Here is an 18,023-nt window from a genome sequence, read left to right as displayed (position 1 = left end):
TAAAGAGAAATATAATACAATTAATGTCAAGCACGTTAAGCGCACAAAACATTAGTTCTAACATTACTTACTTGACACTGCAGCCTATTCATCATCAAACAAAAAAGCAGTCATGCAAACATAAAAAAGTTAGGCTACATGACTCAATTTGAATTGTCAGCATCATTCCAAGATCATTTTAGACTTCGATTTTAGTCTTACACGTATTCTTTTTTTATTTTTTTAAGACTACTGTGGTCCTGAGGCCAGATGAGACCTTCAGTGTCAAGGAACTTTGCTCTATGCTGAGATATGAGTAACAAGTTAACAGACAAGAAAAAAAGTGAGTGTGTACAGAGTAAAGGAGAGAAAGACTTTCAAAACAAAAATAAATATGGTGTAAGGCAAAGGACAAGTTGAGCACTTAAAGTGTTTCTCTAGGTTTTAAAGCATATGATCATGAGACATTCAGTTAGGTACGGTAATAAGTATTCTTAAGCATTCCACTTTTTTCCACCCAGCAATTTCTGTAGGGATATGCCAGTATTCCTGGCATATATGATTATGTATACCAAAATCAAAGTTGAAAAGTAGGGGTGATCGCGCGTTTTCAGCTGCGGCTCCAAGACTGTGGAATGCGTTACCTTCTAGTATTAGATTTGCTCCATCCTTGTCTGTTTTTAAATCTAGGCTAAAAACCTATCTTTTTGATTTAGCATATGGCTAAGGATGTAATGAACTGTATTTGTATTGTATTTACATTTGTCTTTTGTACTGATGTAAAGCACACTGGTCAACTGGTGATGTGTTTAGTAGTGCTATAGAAATAAAATTGACATTGACATTGACATTGACTATGTTTTACAGGGGTCATGAACTGGCTTTTTAAAAAAAAGTTATATTGTTGTCTGAGGTAAACTTAAGACATTTGCTTGGTCTTTACATTCAAAAACATCAAAATGATTAAGTAATGGGTTATTTTCTACCCTGGTTTTGAGCCTAGCTCCTGAAACGCTCGGTTTTTATGGGCGTGCCACATTGAAAACTTGGAAGTAAACGCCCACTGCTATGATTGGATAACAGTTTTGCATATTATAATGAGTTTCATGTAATGCCCTAATCGGTGGGCGGGGCTAAACAGGCAGTGTCGAAGTAGGCGTTGATCTTCTGCGGAGGCGGTGTTTGATACCCTTTGACGTTATGGATCCCCACTTTGAAAAACCGTTCGCTGTGCCTGGTGTCAATAAAAGCTTTTATTGAACTAACAAGGAAGTTTTCAGTTCTGAAATATGAACAGGATATTCATATAGTATGATGATATGTCAAAATATGTCTTATATGTCAAAAGCTCAAGGAAAATCTGATTTCTCAGTTCATCACCCCTTTAATAAGGACTCCATCTCATCCATTTTAAAGGTCCCGTATTATGCCCCTTTTCACAAGATGTAAAATAAGTCTCTGATGTCCCCAGAGTGTGTATGTGAAGTTTCAGCTCAAAATACCCAACAGATCATTTTTTACAGCATGTTTAAATTGTCATTTTTTGGGGCTCAGAAAAACGCTCTGTTTTAGTGTGTGCCCTTTAAATGCAAATAAGCTGCTGCTGGACGACACAGGGGGCGGAGCTTCACGAGGGACAATTTCATCTCACGGAATGATGATAATATCAGAAACTCTCAGTAACGGTGTTCATTTCGAGTCGGACAATAATGCCTACAGAGTCAGAGTGCTGTATAGAGATGAAACAGGTATAGTTTAGTAGTTTAATTACGGTTATTATAACGTATTTGTCATCTGCTTGTATGTATCCATTATTTATTAATAGCCTACAAGTCTGCTGTCTAAATGATGATCAAACATATACTGATGAGTTTAATAAAGTTTATTGTACATCACACAAAAGATGAAGCGTCAGTTTTACTTCAGAAAATCACCATAAGAGCTGAGTAAACACAGTAAGTTATTAGAAGTGCGCAAGTACATAAACGAATTTCGGTAGAGATGAGGAAGCATTCCTGTGGGCGGAGGTTAGTCAAAAAACGGTTTTAATGACGTTAAAGAAGGAAGTAGAGGGATGTAGTCCAAACGGGCCGTTCGATGTAGTCGACTTCTGTTAAATAAAATATCTCGCTTGGCATTGAACTTTGAGCTTTATCATTTTACAGATATTATTTATACTCTAACAACAACATTACACACTAACTAAAGTTTGAAACATGGGATCACGAAGAATGGGACCTTTAAGAAAATAAGCTTACTTCAAACATCAAAGAAGACCTTTTCTTCTCTTATCTTGTTTTAACATTAGTAAGATTTAGACTTTTTAATTTAAAAAAGACCTAATGATCAAATGATCAAAGTTCCTTTGGATGCACGTTCCACATGCACACAACCGTTTGTGTTCGGCACTCACCTTCTCCAGTGAGTAACCGATGACGAGAAAGCCCTTGCAGGCCAGCACCTGCTCTTGCATAGCTACAGAGCCCTTCAGCAGCTCCATCACAAATGACAGTAGTGTGCAACTGAAAAAAACATATGACAGGTAAGATTCAGTAGAGAAAGACAACCAAACTAACTTTGGTTTAAAGGACTTAAAAGAAGGGGAAGGACTGAAATTCTGTTAACATTTACTCATTTTACAAACCATTATGACTTTCTTTCTTCTGTGGAATACAAAACAGAAATTTTGAAGAATGTCCAAGTTGATCTTTTCCATACAATTAAAGAAAGACAGTGACTAGGGGCTGTCAAGATCAACAACAAAAAAAGTCTTCTGAAGCAACATGATAGCTTTGTGTCATCAAGTTTGAATCTATGCAGGATTTGAGTGATATTTGAGATATGGCAGAGAAGATTTCCAGCTAATTGTCTAATTTGGGGGGGGTGGGTGGATGGAAAAAAAATCACACAGCTTTTGAAAGACATGATGGTCAGTAAATGAAAAACAGATTTTCACAATCTACTTCAATAAGATTTACAACATTCATTATGATAAACAGTTCTTTCAAAGTGATAAAGCAAAGATATCTTGCTATTGTCATTACTTCAACAGTCATTTTGATAATGTGGAGCAGAAACACTATTCAAGACTGTTCTTGGCCGATGCAGGTAACACTCATTTGTTAGTACTAAAGCCAATCATGGTTAAATGTTTAACTTTGTATTGGCTGCTATTCAATGGTGTGTCCACACATTGAGCACTGGCCCCTTGAGCGCCAAACCCTAGAGCCTAAAACAGACTAATGGTTAGAGTACCATGAGAAAAAAAGAAAGAAAAAAAATCAAAAAAAGATACCATTGTGTGTCTACTGGATTTAACAACTCTAGGAGAGAAAACATTAACTTAATTTTCAGTTTTTCCTGGCCAAGATAAAACTGAGAAGAGCTCAATCTTGTTTTCCCACTGAGGATCCCTTTAGTAGTTTTCATTCCGCCCCCAGGCAGACTTGATGTGTTCTCACCAGACCGAGGTGTCCAGCTCGTCACCGCTGTGCTGGAGGAAATCCAGCTGTGCAAACAGAGGGAAAAGGACCTGAACTCCTCCTATAGAATGAATGGCACTCTGGACCGAGTGTGTCACCACAGCTTTAACATCCTGAAACACAGAAAGGCTTGATTTTAGACATGTTTTAATCAAGTTGAAATTTAAAGTTGTATTATGTCATTATGTTGTTCAACACAGAGACTGTAATCCCTATTGTTCTGCAACAACTACTCCTGAAATGTGAAGGTTATTTCCTAAATCTGTGCTCTGTATGCATGATGAAGTGGCGGGGGGATAATTAAATACAGAAAGACAGCTGTGAGGTCCTTCTTAATGTCCCTTTAATCAGACTAGTGCTCTCCCAGATGACACATCATGGCACATCCATAAAATCCTTGTCAAAGAGAGTACTTCATCTGTTCAGCATGTTGAGGTGCCATCAGAACTTATGAAGCCTTTATAAACAAAAAAAAACATCTGAGAATCATGCTAAATTATTGCTCCAATTGTTAATTTAAAAGAATTGATCCTATTATTAGATTATCAAGTCCAAGGATTTTTTGTTTTTGTTTCGATTTTCTTCGTGGAGTTTTGATGCGTTTTAATATCGACATTGTTTCTTATTCAAATGTGGTGAGACAAATTCAATTTAGACAAAACCTCATTTATGTTATTCTTTTAGATAACTTAATTAGGAGAGTTTGCATCAAATGTTGAATACATCATACAAAACAAATGTTTATGTTTTCAGGGCATAAAAGCACATGCACAAGATTAATAAAGCCATAGAAACACTTCTATTAACTGCCCCAAAACTCTTTTATGCTGGCCCGGGCCATCAGGACAACCCTATAAGTCAAAAAAGAATATTTTATAAATAAATAAACGTTAAAAAGATAGTAGCCTCCCTTGATAACAATGAAGACCAGATTAGATTAAGTGCTTTAGAACTCATGGAGTGCTGGATGCAGCACAGGTGTGGGCCGTGTTTTGCTGAGCGAGATGATAAAATGCTCATATTGTTAATTACGTTAACAAATGATGATGAGCTAGTTTCATTCGCCCACAGACAGCAGTCCACCTGGCAGGGCAGGTCTTTTCAACCAGCTGTGCGGGGCTGGTGAACCAGGTGTGATGAAGAGAGAAAGAGAAAGAGCATACCTGCAGCATGAGGGCGTGTGGTGAGTGCACAAAGATGGAGGCATTGTCCTTGGGGGAGGACTCCAGACACAGCTGAGCGTCAGTGGCTCGGGGATTATAGGTGAAGGCGATACTGGCAGACAGCTTTCCATCATACAGCAGCATCTTGTGATGCTCTGCAAACAGCAGGTCACTCTCTGCCTTGTGCTTAAAAGTGCCCTGGATCAATCAGAGAGAGAGATACTTAAAGCAGAGCTACGTATGCTGCACATTCTCAAGTGTGTGTGAAAAGCATGAAATTATATCTACTTAATCAGAGCACTTGATAAAAGCATAAGTGTTTAAGTGCAACAGATAGACTGCGAGATGATGTGATTGATAAAGCTTCCCAATGTGTTCCAGTCAATTATCATATCATTGAACAGCAAATTGAAAAATCTTGGATCAAACTCTTGAGACCACCGCGAAAAATTAGTATGCTTAGCACACTACTAAATAAATACTTTTCCAAAATAATTACTTATTAATAATAAGCTATTTCTATTTAATTAAGATACTCTTAAAATACACTAAAAATACATTAATTTCAATCTGCTGAATATTTTGACCTTATCTTATTTTAAATAATTGCTAGGCATGTTAATATCCCCACCCCAAAAATGTCCCCAAAAATGGTTTTAAGTCAGTTATTTATATATTTTGCTGTAGTGTGTCAGTAGGAAATATCAGTTTACATTTCCAAACATTCTTTTTGCCATTAATTGTAATAATCCAGCGAGATTTCTGTATGCACAAGGAATCTGACAACAGCCGGTCTGTCCTATTCTTACCATCATCAAGTCCGTCTGTGATTACATGAAGAAACAGAAGAAACTGAGACAGACTAAATCCAGAAGAACTGCGGGAACGTCTCCGAGATGCTTGAAGAAATCTTCCTGCAAAGCTACAGTACTGTGAAAAGTACTGGCACTTGTGTTAAAATGCTGTAAAGTGAGAATGCTTTCAAAAATAAAATCATAAATTGAACTTATTTATGATTTAACTTCTATTAACAAATCCAAATCAATATTTGGTGTAACGACCCTTTTCGTTTAAAACGGCTTTTGTCGAGGTACACTTGCGTATAGTTTTTCAGGTAGCTTTGCAGGAAGGTTTCTTCAAGCATCTTGGAGACGTTCCCGCAGTTCTTCTGGATTTAGTCTGTCTCAGTTTCTTCTGTTTCTTCATGTAATCACAGACGGACTCGATGATGGTGAGATCAAATCAGACCGGCTGTTGTCAGACTCCTTGTGCATACACAAATCTCACTGGATTATTACAATTAATGGCAAAAAGATTGTTTGGAAATGTAAACTGATATTTCCTACTGACACACTACAGCAAAAGATATGAATAACTGACTTAAAACCATTTTTGGGGACATTTTTGGGGTGGGGATATTAACATGCCTAAGACTTTTGCACAGTACTGTATATATATATATATATTAGCCAATTAAATTAAACCAATGGTATTTAAATACAAAAAAAATAAATTAAGAAATTAAGATGAGTAAAACAGCAGCTGTATTCAACCTTTAAAACCTGACATACAGATATATCTGTACATATATGTGATTTGACTACATTATTAAATCATCAAGAAAGGATTTTGACCAAGAACTTAAAAAATGAATCCATAATAAACAGCATTTGGGCAGAGAAAAAGATCTACCTTGTATCCAGGTCCCAACTGATAGATGGCTAATATCTGAGCAGCACTGAGAGCTTCACTGAACAGATACACTGCCCCCATCTGACCGCAGAACACACGGTTAGCGTCTGCTGTCTCTGATGAGCCCAGAAAACACTTGTCGAATGTCTGTGAGAGGGAACAAAGTTTGCTTAGTTCAGTTTTTTATTTTTTTATTTGTCACAATGTTTTAAGTATAGTATAAACTGTTAAAAAGTTATGGTGTTTTTTTAAGTATCTTATGCTCACCAAGGCTGCATTTATTTGATTAAAAATGCAGTAAAAAAATAAGAATGTAAAATATTATTACAATTTAAAATAACCGCTTTCTATTTTAGTATATTTTAAAATGTAATTTTTTTTCTATGATTGCAAAGATGTTTTCAGCATCCATTACTTCAGTGTTTAGTGTATCCTAGTGATCCTTTAGAAAGATTCTTAATATTCGTGGAATTGTTTTTTTCTCTCTCTCAGGATTCTTTCATGAATAGAAAGTTTAAAAGAACAGCATTTATTTGAAATAGAACTCTTCTCAGTTTATTTCTAATTATGAATTTCTATTAAACCCAAAATTTTAAACAGTAATGTAAAAACAAATTCTTGATTGAACTCCATGTGTGTAAGTATGTCCGCATGCAAAAGAGAAAAATAAACCATATCAGCATAATTTCGTTAGCCCATGTGAATCAACATAAGAAACAAACAACTTGCTGTAGCTAAATGCTGCTGTTTAAATGTTATAAATAGAAATTAACTATATCACTCTGACATCACCTTGAACAGTGCTGTTTCAGTGTAATAATGTTGATCTTTGATATTGAAAGCCTATGTGCAATGTACACTCAATGGGCAAACTCCAAATTACTATGCTAATCATAGAATGTTAATGAAAAATTTTCAGATTCCGGAACTCACAGTAAAAAGAAATATGACAAAAAAAGAAGAAATATGACATGGCTGAATAATCACATTTAATCTCATCAAATGTATTTAAAAATGTTTGTTTTTACAATTGTTCAGCTGTCAAAGCAGTTTAAATATAAAATGGACTTTTAAGTTTAACAAATGCAGGCCGCTTTGTTTCATCTTTTGAAGTTTGTGGGTATTTTGGGCTTTGTAGCTGCCAAAATATTGACAAGCTTTGAACTGAAACCCTACTGGAGGAAAAAGCAGGGCCTCAAGCTTAACTGCTGTTAAAAAACGAGAACACAGAGATAACAGAACCTTTTGAAACCACTTACATCGCTTGTGTTAACAAACCAGGTGATCTCGCCATACGACGCCAACTCTCCATTGACATAGCAGCTGATTTCACTGTTCTTCCAGCGATTATAGATGTGCACTATGGTCACCATATACCACTGTAGAATAAAAACAAATTTAACAACTATAAACAGGAAAGAATGCCATTATACATTTAATATCAATATCAATGTTTGAGAGCATTGAGAGTTTAACACTTAGAAATAAGTAATATCTATGTCTATTTAGTATTTGAATATATAGTAAAATTAGTGAATAGAATAAAATAAATAAAAATAAATCACAACTAATCTCATGATTTCTGATCAGTCCCTAGAAAGCAGAATTAAATAGTAATATTATCAAATTTGTTGAATGTGAATGTATTACTTTAAACATATTTCCTCATATATCTTAAGGGAAGGTTAACTTTGATAGACCTAACAATACTTTTTTTCCCCCCCTCTAGTACCTTCTTGCACCCCCCTTGTGGTCCCCTGGGAGTCCTTGGACTTTAGTTTGAAAACCCCAGGTCTATAGAAGTCCATCAGAAAACTTTGTTACAGTTATGAGACTGTGGTCCATTTACACCGTCTGCCAACAAATCTCACCTAGATCTTCTTGAATTTCCATTAAATGGAGGGAAAAGCCAATGAAGGTACTTATCCCTGAGGTAATACCTCTCCAGAGGGAATGTAATGGACTCTAAAAATAGGCCAAATACACCCTATAAAAGGTTTTTAGAGCGCGTGTGAGCTTCTTGATTTTAGAAATATTAATTTGAGTAAATCAGCCTTATAAGTACCACACGTTTTTTAATAATAATTTTAAAAAAAGACTTTCCATTGAAAAACATTTTTTATTTCTAAATAAAATAAAACAAAATGGAAACTTTTTATAGCACAAATGACTGCATGTCTTGTTGGATCATCCTTCACTGTGGTTGTCCAGCTGTAGTCTAAAGGTTGTTAGCTGAGGATGCCTGCCCATTCCAGGGGGCATATGGGATCTGAGGATTTGCAAGAAGAAACCAAATCCCTTCCCCGCTCAGATATGGCCACAGCAGAAAACCCTTCTTATATGTCAACTTTGCTATCCTTGTACATTGTAGAGGTAAAGATAAAGACTTTGGAAAGTGTACATGATAAGAGTACAAACAGGTAAGCTTAAAAAAAAAAAAAAGACTGAGGTAATTCAAACCTTCTGGGGTTTAAAGTCGTATTTCACACAGTGCTGGAAGCCTTTGGCTTTGGATTTTAGAGAGGTCACAATCAGACATCCACCCACAAAGTGTGCAGAGTAGCCCAAACTTTTGCTGGTACGGAAACTAGAGATGAGAGAAAACACATACATTTCATATGAGGGGTGCTCACATTTAAACAGCTCTACTCTCGACAGAAAGAGTAGTAAAGTTTGCTTGGTGATGTTGTATCGATACAAAGACACCAAATATTGATATTTTCAGGGGACTGAATTTCAGCTTGTGATTACAAGTATTGCATCATTTTACCGTAAGCTCTGTGCTTATAATGCAGAAAAATAATAACTGGAAATATTTCTTTCAGACAATATAACATACAACGTATCTCTCTTTCTACCGCATCACTCTCTCTCACACACATGTGCGCAGTGAGCTGTGTTTACAGGAAGTGCATTTCAGCATATTTCTGAATGTTTAAAATCTTAATAATATTGTAACGTGCCTTAAGTATCGTGATAATAACGTATCATGGTGCCTCTGGCGATTCCCAACCCTAGTATACATCTATCCACTGTGATTTTAATAGAATGTAAGACAATGGCAATTTGTGGGTAATCAAAGAATAGACCCATTTTTCATCATTAACAAAAAAATATTTCATATTACACCAGTATCTCAGGTGTTTGAAGAACAATAGGTTACTGTTCTTAACCCTGGTTCTCTGAAACATAGAGTGAAGAGATCCAACTATGGGAAGGCCATCATCTGTGCCGGACCTCTGCAGAAGCATCAAGTCTGGTTTGAAAGACAGGAGCGCTTGGCCAATGCCAGGTAAGGGACCACCCCTTACCAGAGTACATAAAGCACCTGCACGTGCTATCTTTCCTCAGTGAGCATATTCCCTTCTTATGCAGCAAGCTGGCAAGCATCATCCTTAGAGTGGGTTCCCCTTGACAAGAGTTAAGTGGGTTCCCCCTGGACTTTTTAGGAAGTCAGGTCTAACTGTCCATTTCCTAGCATTCTCAGAACATGTTAATTATAAATGATAAATTGCCTTGAATTTGTGAAATGTGGGTCTAGGGAACTGTGTGGTGACACTTCTTGTGCATACTTTTTCACAGTTTTTTCCTTTAGAACACGTAAAATCCCCCAACGCGTGTTGAAAGGGCCACTGGGCAACGCTGGGAACGGTGAAGCCTCTTTGAACATTAGGTGGGCACCCACTAGCAAGGGCCTCGCCAACAGAAACTCTCATTTTTTCTCACAGTGTAAATAGAAGGGCAGAGCAGGCATCTGGCAGGCTGTAGACCAGATAACACGGAGTCATCACGGACCCCTGTTGCCATGCATCAGGCCAGCTTCTTAAGTTTGGGATCAGAGGGAGTGGAATTAGGGGGTTTCTTGGTCACGGCTGTGGAAAATTGTGTTTTCCCCAAAGGAGGGGGGTTATCGTGCTGTGCTGGCGATCTGCTGCGGGGTTTGGCTCTGCCTGGGGCCGGTTTCACAAAGATAGATTTTGACTATGGCTTAGATATAGTAGATAGTCAGACTTCAGATAGACATCTAAATCAGACCGTTGCACAAAGCACTTAAGACTCTGACTATCTTAAGTAGGACTACACTGCAATGCATTCTGGGTAAAATAAGACACTTTTCAAAACAAAAAACATGGCGGATCGAGTAAGCGCATTCAACCGCTCAGTGCAGTTTACCCCAGTGGAAAATATGTGTTTGTTGGAGGACTAACAGTTACAAGGACATTTTACTTGGGAAATTTAGCGGAGAATGTAGTAACAAGAAGAAATGTTTAAATTATGAGCCATTTTCCCTTTTCTTTTGGCTGTTTGTAATGTAACTGATTGTTACTGCTGGTTGCCAAGGTAACGGAGTCTTAGACCTAAGTTAGCCTGGGGGTAAGGTGTCTAATTTTTTTGGTCTAAATTAAGTCAGTCTTTATTTTTGTGAAATAGTCTAACTTGCATTAGACTAGTCTATGAGCAAATTTTAGACTTGTCTAACACTATAGACCGGTCTAAAATAGCTTTGTGAAACCGGCCCCTGGACCCTGGAAATTACGACCCGGGATGGCTGTAAAGGGGAAACATGGCGTGGCGCTGATTTCCGCGGAGAACATAACCTACATGCCTCGTCCCCTTTCTTTTTTATCATAACAACCTTGCTGCATCAGGGCAACAGCAGAGCCTAAGAAGGTCAGCCCAACTGAAAGCTGGCGCTCCCTGGGAGTCCCCCGGGTGCACAATATCACTGTTTCACCCCATTGGAGTCAGACTGTTCAAAGTCCACGCTTTGAGTGGCGGCCACCTTATGCCTGCGTCGCCAGGCAGTGGCTACACATTTTAGGGAATTCCAGAGCTTTCTCCGCATGCTTGAGGCACATGCAGACTACGAAGAATGGGTGTGAATCCCTAGTGGCAATGAATGCGTTGCAAGCAGGCACGCAACAGGTTATCGCCAGAGGAAGCTGCAGATTTGGAGAGTGCCATGGTGGAATGGACAGTAAAATCCAGGTGGCTGGCAGCCATGCGACAGAGAACACAAGCGAGAAAAAAGGCGGACAGCCTGAAGTGCAAGCATCGAGGATGACACAGCTGGAATTGTGAGCGAGACAATCACGTCCGGCTGAGGCTAATCTGAAAAATAATCCAGCCTTCCCATTGCTACATATTGTGTGCTTATACTAAATATCCATTCTACTGCTCCTTGTACCTGTACTTCTATGAAATACAGGCAATGATATTTACAACAAGTTTATAATAGGGCTGTCAATGTTAACACATGTGATTGATTCAAAATCCAAAAAAGGATTGGTTCACTTCAAAATTAAAACTCTGTCATCATTAACTTTACCCTCATGTTGTTTCAAACCTGTATGAATTTCTTTATTCTGCTGAACACAAAAGATATTTTGAAGAATGTCGGTAACCAGACATTTGATGTACCCCATTGACTTCCTTTCTTTCCTACAATGGAAGTCAATGGGGTACATCAACTGTGATAACAAATTTTTAAATGCAAATAAATTACTAAAGCATGCGAAATTGTGTCAATAGCGTAATTTACGTCACGCGGTTAGATGATCTTATCTAAGTCAGATATCTAAGTTGATCTGATCAAGTCAGGCGATTATTACACTGAGCATCTACAATGACGCAAACACCTGTAACCCTAGTATGCAGAAATTTATATTCTAACCCTTTAACCTAATTTTGCTTCTCTGTTTGCGAGTCACTAAACTCCAGAAAAGTTTTCGATCCAATGATCCAGTAAGCTAATTCATTCAAACAAAGAGTCCAAAACAGCACTAATGTAAAGAAAACCAGGCTGATTACATCAGAGATGGCAGAGAGAATACAGACTTGAGAAGCGTTTTTTAGTGAATTATTCCAGTGCGTTTCACTTTCACACACACGAGGTCCGTCATATTCTGTGATTGTTTTTTAAGAATGTGAGCCTTCACGAATCATGCTGTGTGAAATACAGCCTAAACGAATCATCAAAACATCTCACCGTTGTATGGCCAGATGATACGCAAACTATGTTTCTCGGCTGAATAAAGCAAACCAGCATCTCACTAGTAAAGTTTTGATGGATGAGGACTGCAATCAAGGTAAAGATGATTGCGGTGATGTACAGGATTCATACAGTAAGCATGCATGAGTCCGCTATATTGATGCGCAAACAAACTGTGTATGTGCGCTCTCAATGCACGGATCGCACATTGTTTTTTGGCATCACCATGTGGTCCTGTTCGGTATCGCAACTTGACTTTTCTAAAATGTAAACAATCTCTTTGCTGTTGCACTGACTGTACACATACTACACACTGAATTCTGAAAAAAATTGTTCTGTAATGTTTTTTTGTTTTGTTTTAAATGGGTGCTTTGGTGTGCAAAAAAAGTATGCATTATATGGACTCCTTATATGATTTGGTTATTTGGTGTCCTTTTTGAAAAGAAAAAAAAACAAACACTAATTTTACCTTGAAATATGACCCATTGACTTCCATAGTAGGAAGAAAAAAAATACATCAACTGTTTGGTTACCGACATTCTTCAAAATATCTTCTTTTGTGTTTAGCAGAGGAAAGTAAGTCATGGAGGTTTGAAACAACTTGAGGCTCAGTAAACGATGACAGAATTTTCATTTGTAAATGAACTTTTCCTTCAAGTGTAATGGCAATTCTGAAATGAATGCCCATTTATATATATATATATATATATATATATATATATATATATATATATATATATATATATATATATATATATATATATATATATATATGTAAATACATAAATGATGAGAGTAGGCCTGTTATGTAGAGAACTAATTTCAGTAAAGTGAAGAGTGTAAATCCTACAGTTCTTTCAACAGGGGCAATTATCTTTTGGTGAGTCAAAATAGCTCCATTTGCATAAATTACATTTTTGACAGAAATTAATTATAAGCTGAAAATAGGACAAGAAGGCTGTAAAATGCTGCCCTTGAGAAGAGTAAACGCTAGACAGAGAGAAAGAGGAAAACACATCCTTCTCTACAAAAATAGTAGTCAGCTAGTCAGCTCTATGTACGGCATCTTGAATAAAAAAAAAAAAATATTTTACATCATAGGTTTGTGTGATCAGTGTTTGTGTGTGACCCACCAGTAGAGATAAGGCTTGTCCTTGTCAACGTTTATGTTATTGATGGGGTCCAGGCGCAGCCAGGTGTGGAAGGTGAAGCCATTCTGGTATGGCCACTTTGCAATAGGTGGAAGAGCAATAGCCTGATGATACATAAATAAAAACAGTTTTTCCAGTTAGGTTTCTTTATTTTGTGGTTCTATTTTAGATAAAGAAAGTAGAGCATATAGCATTTAAGCAGAATGGGGGAAAAAACGACAGTGACAGTTAGTAGTATCCTTGGAGGGATGTGTCCAAAATGGCTGTGTATGTTTGTACACTGAAAACTGTCATATTTGTGGGTTACAGATGAAAAATGAAGGCAAGTGTAATGTTATTTTCTCCAGAACCTAGTATCCTATTTGTGCTGGAATAACATATAAACTAAACAACATCCAATCAAAGTATTTCCAGAGAGGACGGAATTCATTTGGCACCGTTTCAAGTGGACACTGACAACACAGGAAGGGTTCCATAAACATGCCCTCTAAAACATCCAAGACCCCCATGCTGATGATGGTTTGACTTTTAATAAAAGCATGCAAAACACACATACAGAGAGGCAGTTGGAGCATGTCAAATGCATCTGCATCACATACGAAAATAATTCAAATGCATTTCACTCCAATCCTCTCGATGCATAGAAAAACATGTAAATATAAGCAACAAACTAGAATATTTTTCTCTAAAAACAAGACGATTTTTTTTTTTTCAGTGGTGCTCATCTCCTCTAAAGCGTAAAAGTCCATAAAGCAGATACAATTTCCTGTGGGTGTTAGACATTCCTGTAAACTTCCATCTGTCACATGACTGAAGGAAAGCCTGGGTAACTAAGTGAAAGACTGGGTGAAGAAATCTGAAGCTTTTGGAGACCGAGAGAAATTAAATTCAGATTATTTTCTTAAAATTTGAATGTCTCCTAATCCCAAATAAAGCAACAAGACAATGAGTGAATAAGAGGGACTCTTTTTACTGTCTTCATTTTCAATTCAATCTTGCTGACTTTGTGCCTCACAACTGGATTCATTCTAGGTTTGAGCAAATCTGGAGAAATGAGCCTAAACGTTTACAGTGAAAAGATTTTGTTGCAGCTCTCGTGCTATTTTCACATAAACATAAGGGTGATTATTCAATTAGGGTCAGTTTTCCATACTAGAAATCATGAAAAAATTTAACTTTAATCTACGTTTCATCTATAACATTCAAAAGTTTGCATCATTATATATATATATATATATATATATATATATATATATATATATATATATATATATATATATATATATATATATATATATATATATATATATATAAAATAGCTAAGGCTTTATTGTTCTTTTTAACTTTCTATTCATCAAATTATTAAAAAAAAAAAAAATCTGATTCCACAAAAATATTAAGCAGCACAACCGTTTTCAACTGTGATAAGATGTTTTCTTTGAGCATCAAATTTAAAAAGATTTCTGAGGGATCATGTCACTGGAGTATTGGCTGCTGAAAATTCAGCTTTGACATCAAAGTTCCACAAATTGAAAAATCCCCATAAATGTTTTCACAGTGTATAGAGGTAGACGTTATGACGTTATGGTTAAGGCCAGTGCAGTTAGACTGATGTTTGGGTCAGGGTCTCACCGCAGCACTCTTCCCTGGGAAGCTGAAAAATGAATCTGGGCCATTTCTTTGAGCCATGGACTTCAACACGGACAGCAACTTGACAGCATGAGGTGGCTAATAGATAGAAGAAGAAAAAAAAAAATGTATTTAGACAACTTGAACATTCAATGAACTCACACAAGCACCCACACAAATAAATAATTGTAGCTTGCCTGCAGTATTGTTCTTGTACATATACATAAAATATACTGTACTCTACAACTATACAGAATATACAGTCACAAACCATTTTGGTTAGTTGGTTAGTTACTTTGAACCTTATTAATGTTGTCAAATCTTGAGAAAGATTTAGAAATTGATTTCATTTCTGAATTAACCATCACAAAACATTTCCCAACCCGAGACATATTTGGTCCATCAGCAACAAGTACATCAGACAACACAGTCACAATAATGGCTTCTGCCTGCAGGTTATTAGATATAGACACACATAGATGTGCCCTCTCCTTGCTCTGACGTGTTCATTTGGCGCTCTGATCAATGGCACTGCCTCAGTCCTCCAGAAACACAGCATAATGCATCAAAATCACCTGCCTTTCCACTGTCTCAACATCTTCTTCATCTACTAAAGACTGAAGACACTCTCAGAATGGAGGACAAGGACAAAATTGTGTGCATTTTCTTATATTTTAAAAAAAGTAAATTATTGCACATTGTATTATACAGAGAATGTCATGACACAAAATAATTAATGAATCAGCTTCCATTTAATTTAAGCAACAGCTCTAGTACTTTATAAAATATATCATCTATTTCTTGGAGATCACAGCATCATGACTCTGCGTGAGGTGGAGAGAGGAGATTTATTCAAACCATTACCCATTGGCCTTGTTCTCCTTTCAGATTACTGAAGAACAGTTTCAGTTCCTTCACTGTGATACTGTAGCTGGCCAGCACACCCAGCATGTCCACCATCAGATCTGAAATACACCACACACAAACACAAGGGGAATGCTGCGTTACAATTGAAGAGATATTTATAAAAGGCTTTGGATTTAGAGACAGCTACTGAACTCAGTTTGTATTTTTGACTATTTAAGATCAGATCTGTATTTCCACAAAACCAAAATTAATTTTGTCCCTACATCCCCTACATCTTCCACATGTGATGAAATATGTAAAGTAATTATACTTGTATAAGAATGTTGTCCATGTTTATACAGCATAAGTAGCATTTAGTATTTCAAGTCAACAAGCTTGATTTATCTTCTTTTCTTTCTTTTTTTTTAAGAACAGAAACCTTTTACTCAGCAGTGAAGCCATTTACAATGTTACAAATATTTTTATTTCAAATAATAAATGTTTTTTAACTTTCTATTCATCAAAGAATCCTGAAAAAATGAATCATGTTATCATGCATCAAGAATGATTTCTGAAGGATCATGTGACACTGAAGAATGAAGTCATCATGACTGCTGAAAAAGCAGCTTTGCCATCACAGGAATAAATTACATTTTAAAATATATTAAAATATATAGCAAATCTATAGAAAATAACAGTATTACTGCAATTTAATATAATAAGAAAATAAAATATAACAGTATTACTACTATTTAATATAATATAATATAATATAATATAATATAATATAATATAATATAAAATAAATGTATCAAATGTACAACGAATAATGTCAAAATGCCAAGGAAAGAGTGTCCTAAAATAGGATCGGAAGCAAATAAGGTTTCTCCACTTTTCTGCTATATGACTTCCATAACATAGTAAAACAGCAACTATTAGAGTGACACTTATCATCCCCTGCTTTACACACCTGCAACTATGGTGTCAGCTCGGTCTATACACTGGAGCACCAGCTGGATGAGGCCGATATCAGTGCAGGCCTGCAGGTTTCGCAAACTCTTCTTCAGCACGGCGGTGAACATACTCCACACCTCCGCCTGGCAAGTGGAGTCACATTTTTCCAGCAGCTCTACCATGCAGATGATGCTCTCCGTCTCCTGGATAATGAAGTTCATCTCCAGGTCAAACTGTCCCCCGACCAGCTGCACAGATACAATTTGAGCATAAAGTCACAAATGGAGTCAAAGCCAAAAAAATATAATATTAATCATTCAAAATATGAGTATTTTTCTGAGGCTAAATGCAAACAGAATACGACAGCAGAGGAAAAGCACATTTTAACACTGCAGAAACAAGTCATCTTATATTAAAATTAAAACACAAAAAAGTTAAATTAATGATGTAATAGCTAGAATATTTAAAGTTGCTCTCTATGTTGGCATCCTTTTAGTTTATGCTGGCTTCATTCCTGATATTAAATCCGGATAACCAAATCACAGGGCTGCAATTCATGCCAATCCCATTGTAAAACATCTGTCAGCATCTGGCTGTAAAAAGCCTCTCCACAACTAGATTACTGAGACAGGATTTCTATCTTGCCCTAACAATGGCTCACTTTTAACCCTTGACCATAAGACGGTATGACCCCTGGGCTAGAAAGCGGAACTTTAATCTCCCATTTTCATGACGACGGCAGATGCTCTGCAGACATTAACCGTAAACCTAGATTAACCTTGAAATAATGACATCATGAATGAGTGCCATACACTGTACATAGACAAAAGCCAGACTGCATATTTTGAAAATAAATATTTATTTAGGGATGCATCAATTCTAACATTTTTTGAGTAATATAAAAAAATAAAATAAAAAAATAAAAATCAGTAAAATTTATATTTACTTTATATTATATATTATATTAACGATTACATAATTATCTAACATACATAATTGATCATAATTTAATTACAACCCTACAAAGAAATTTAGTATTGTGACCATAGAAATGTAGACTGTTAAAAATATTAAATAAATAGCAACAACAATCAATAATCTCCCCCTTACACGCAGTCATTATGCTGTGAAAAAT

The 18,023-nt window shown here is 36.4% G+C and overlaps 1 protein-coding gene across 4 annotated transcripts in view; it reads right to left on the bottom strand.

The window, feature by feature from the left end:
* The window catches only part of lrba (LPS-responsive vesicle trafficking, beach and anchor containing), a 257,432-nt gene that overhangs the window by 198,073 nt on the left and 41,336 nt on the right, over window positions 1–18,023 (bottom strand). For all 4 annotated transcript variants that reach the window (XM_079850095.1, XM_079850096.1, XM_079850093.1 and 1 more), the window contains exons 2-11: window positions 16,905–17,136; window positions 15,953–16,053; window positions 15,092–15,187; window positions 13,442–13,563; window positions 8,777–8,903; window positions 7,576–7,695; window positions 6,317–6,463; window positions 4,625–4,822; window positions 3,441–3,574; window positions 2,393–2,501 (exon numbers count right to left, since the gene is read on the bottom strand). In XM_079850095.1, coding sequence (XP_079706221.1) covers window positions 2,393–2,501; window positions 3,441–3,574; window positions 4,625–4,822; window positions 6,317–6,463; window positions 7,576–7,695; window positions 8,777–8,903; window positions 13,442–13,563; window positions 15,092–15,187; window positions 15,953–16,053; window positions 16,905–17,136 — 1,386 coding nt within the window. The remainder of the gene's footprint in view (window positions 1–2,392; window positions 2,502–3,440; window positions 3,575–4,624; window positions 4,823–6,316; window positions 6,464–7,575; window positions 7,696–8,776; window positions 8,904–13,441; window positions 13,564–15,091; window positions 15,188–15,952; window positions 16,054–16,904; window positions 17,137–18,023) is intronic.

The sequence above is a fragment of the Squalius cephalus genome, assembly GCF_949319135.1.
Source record: "Squalius cephalus genome assembly, chromosome: 2".
In the NCBI taxonomy this organism is placed as follows: Eukaryota; Metazoa; Chordata; class Actinopteri; order Cypriniformes; family Leuciscidae; genus Squalius; species Squalius cephalus.
This window is presented reverse-complemented; position numbering and strand designations above follow the sequence as displayed.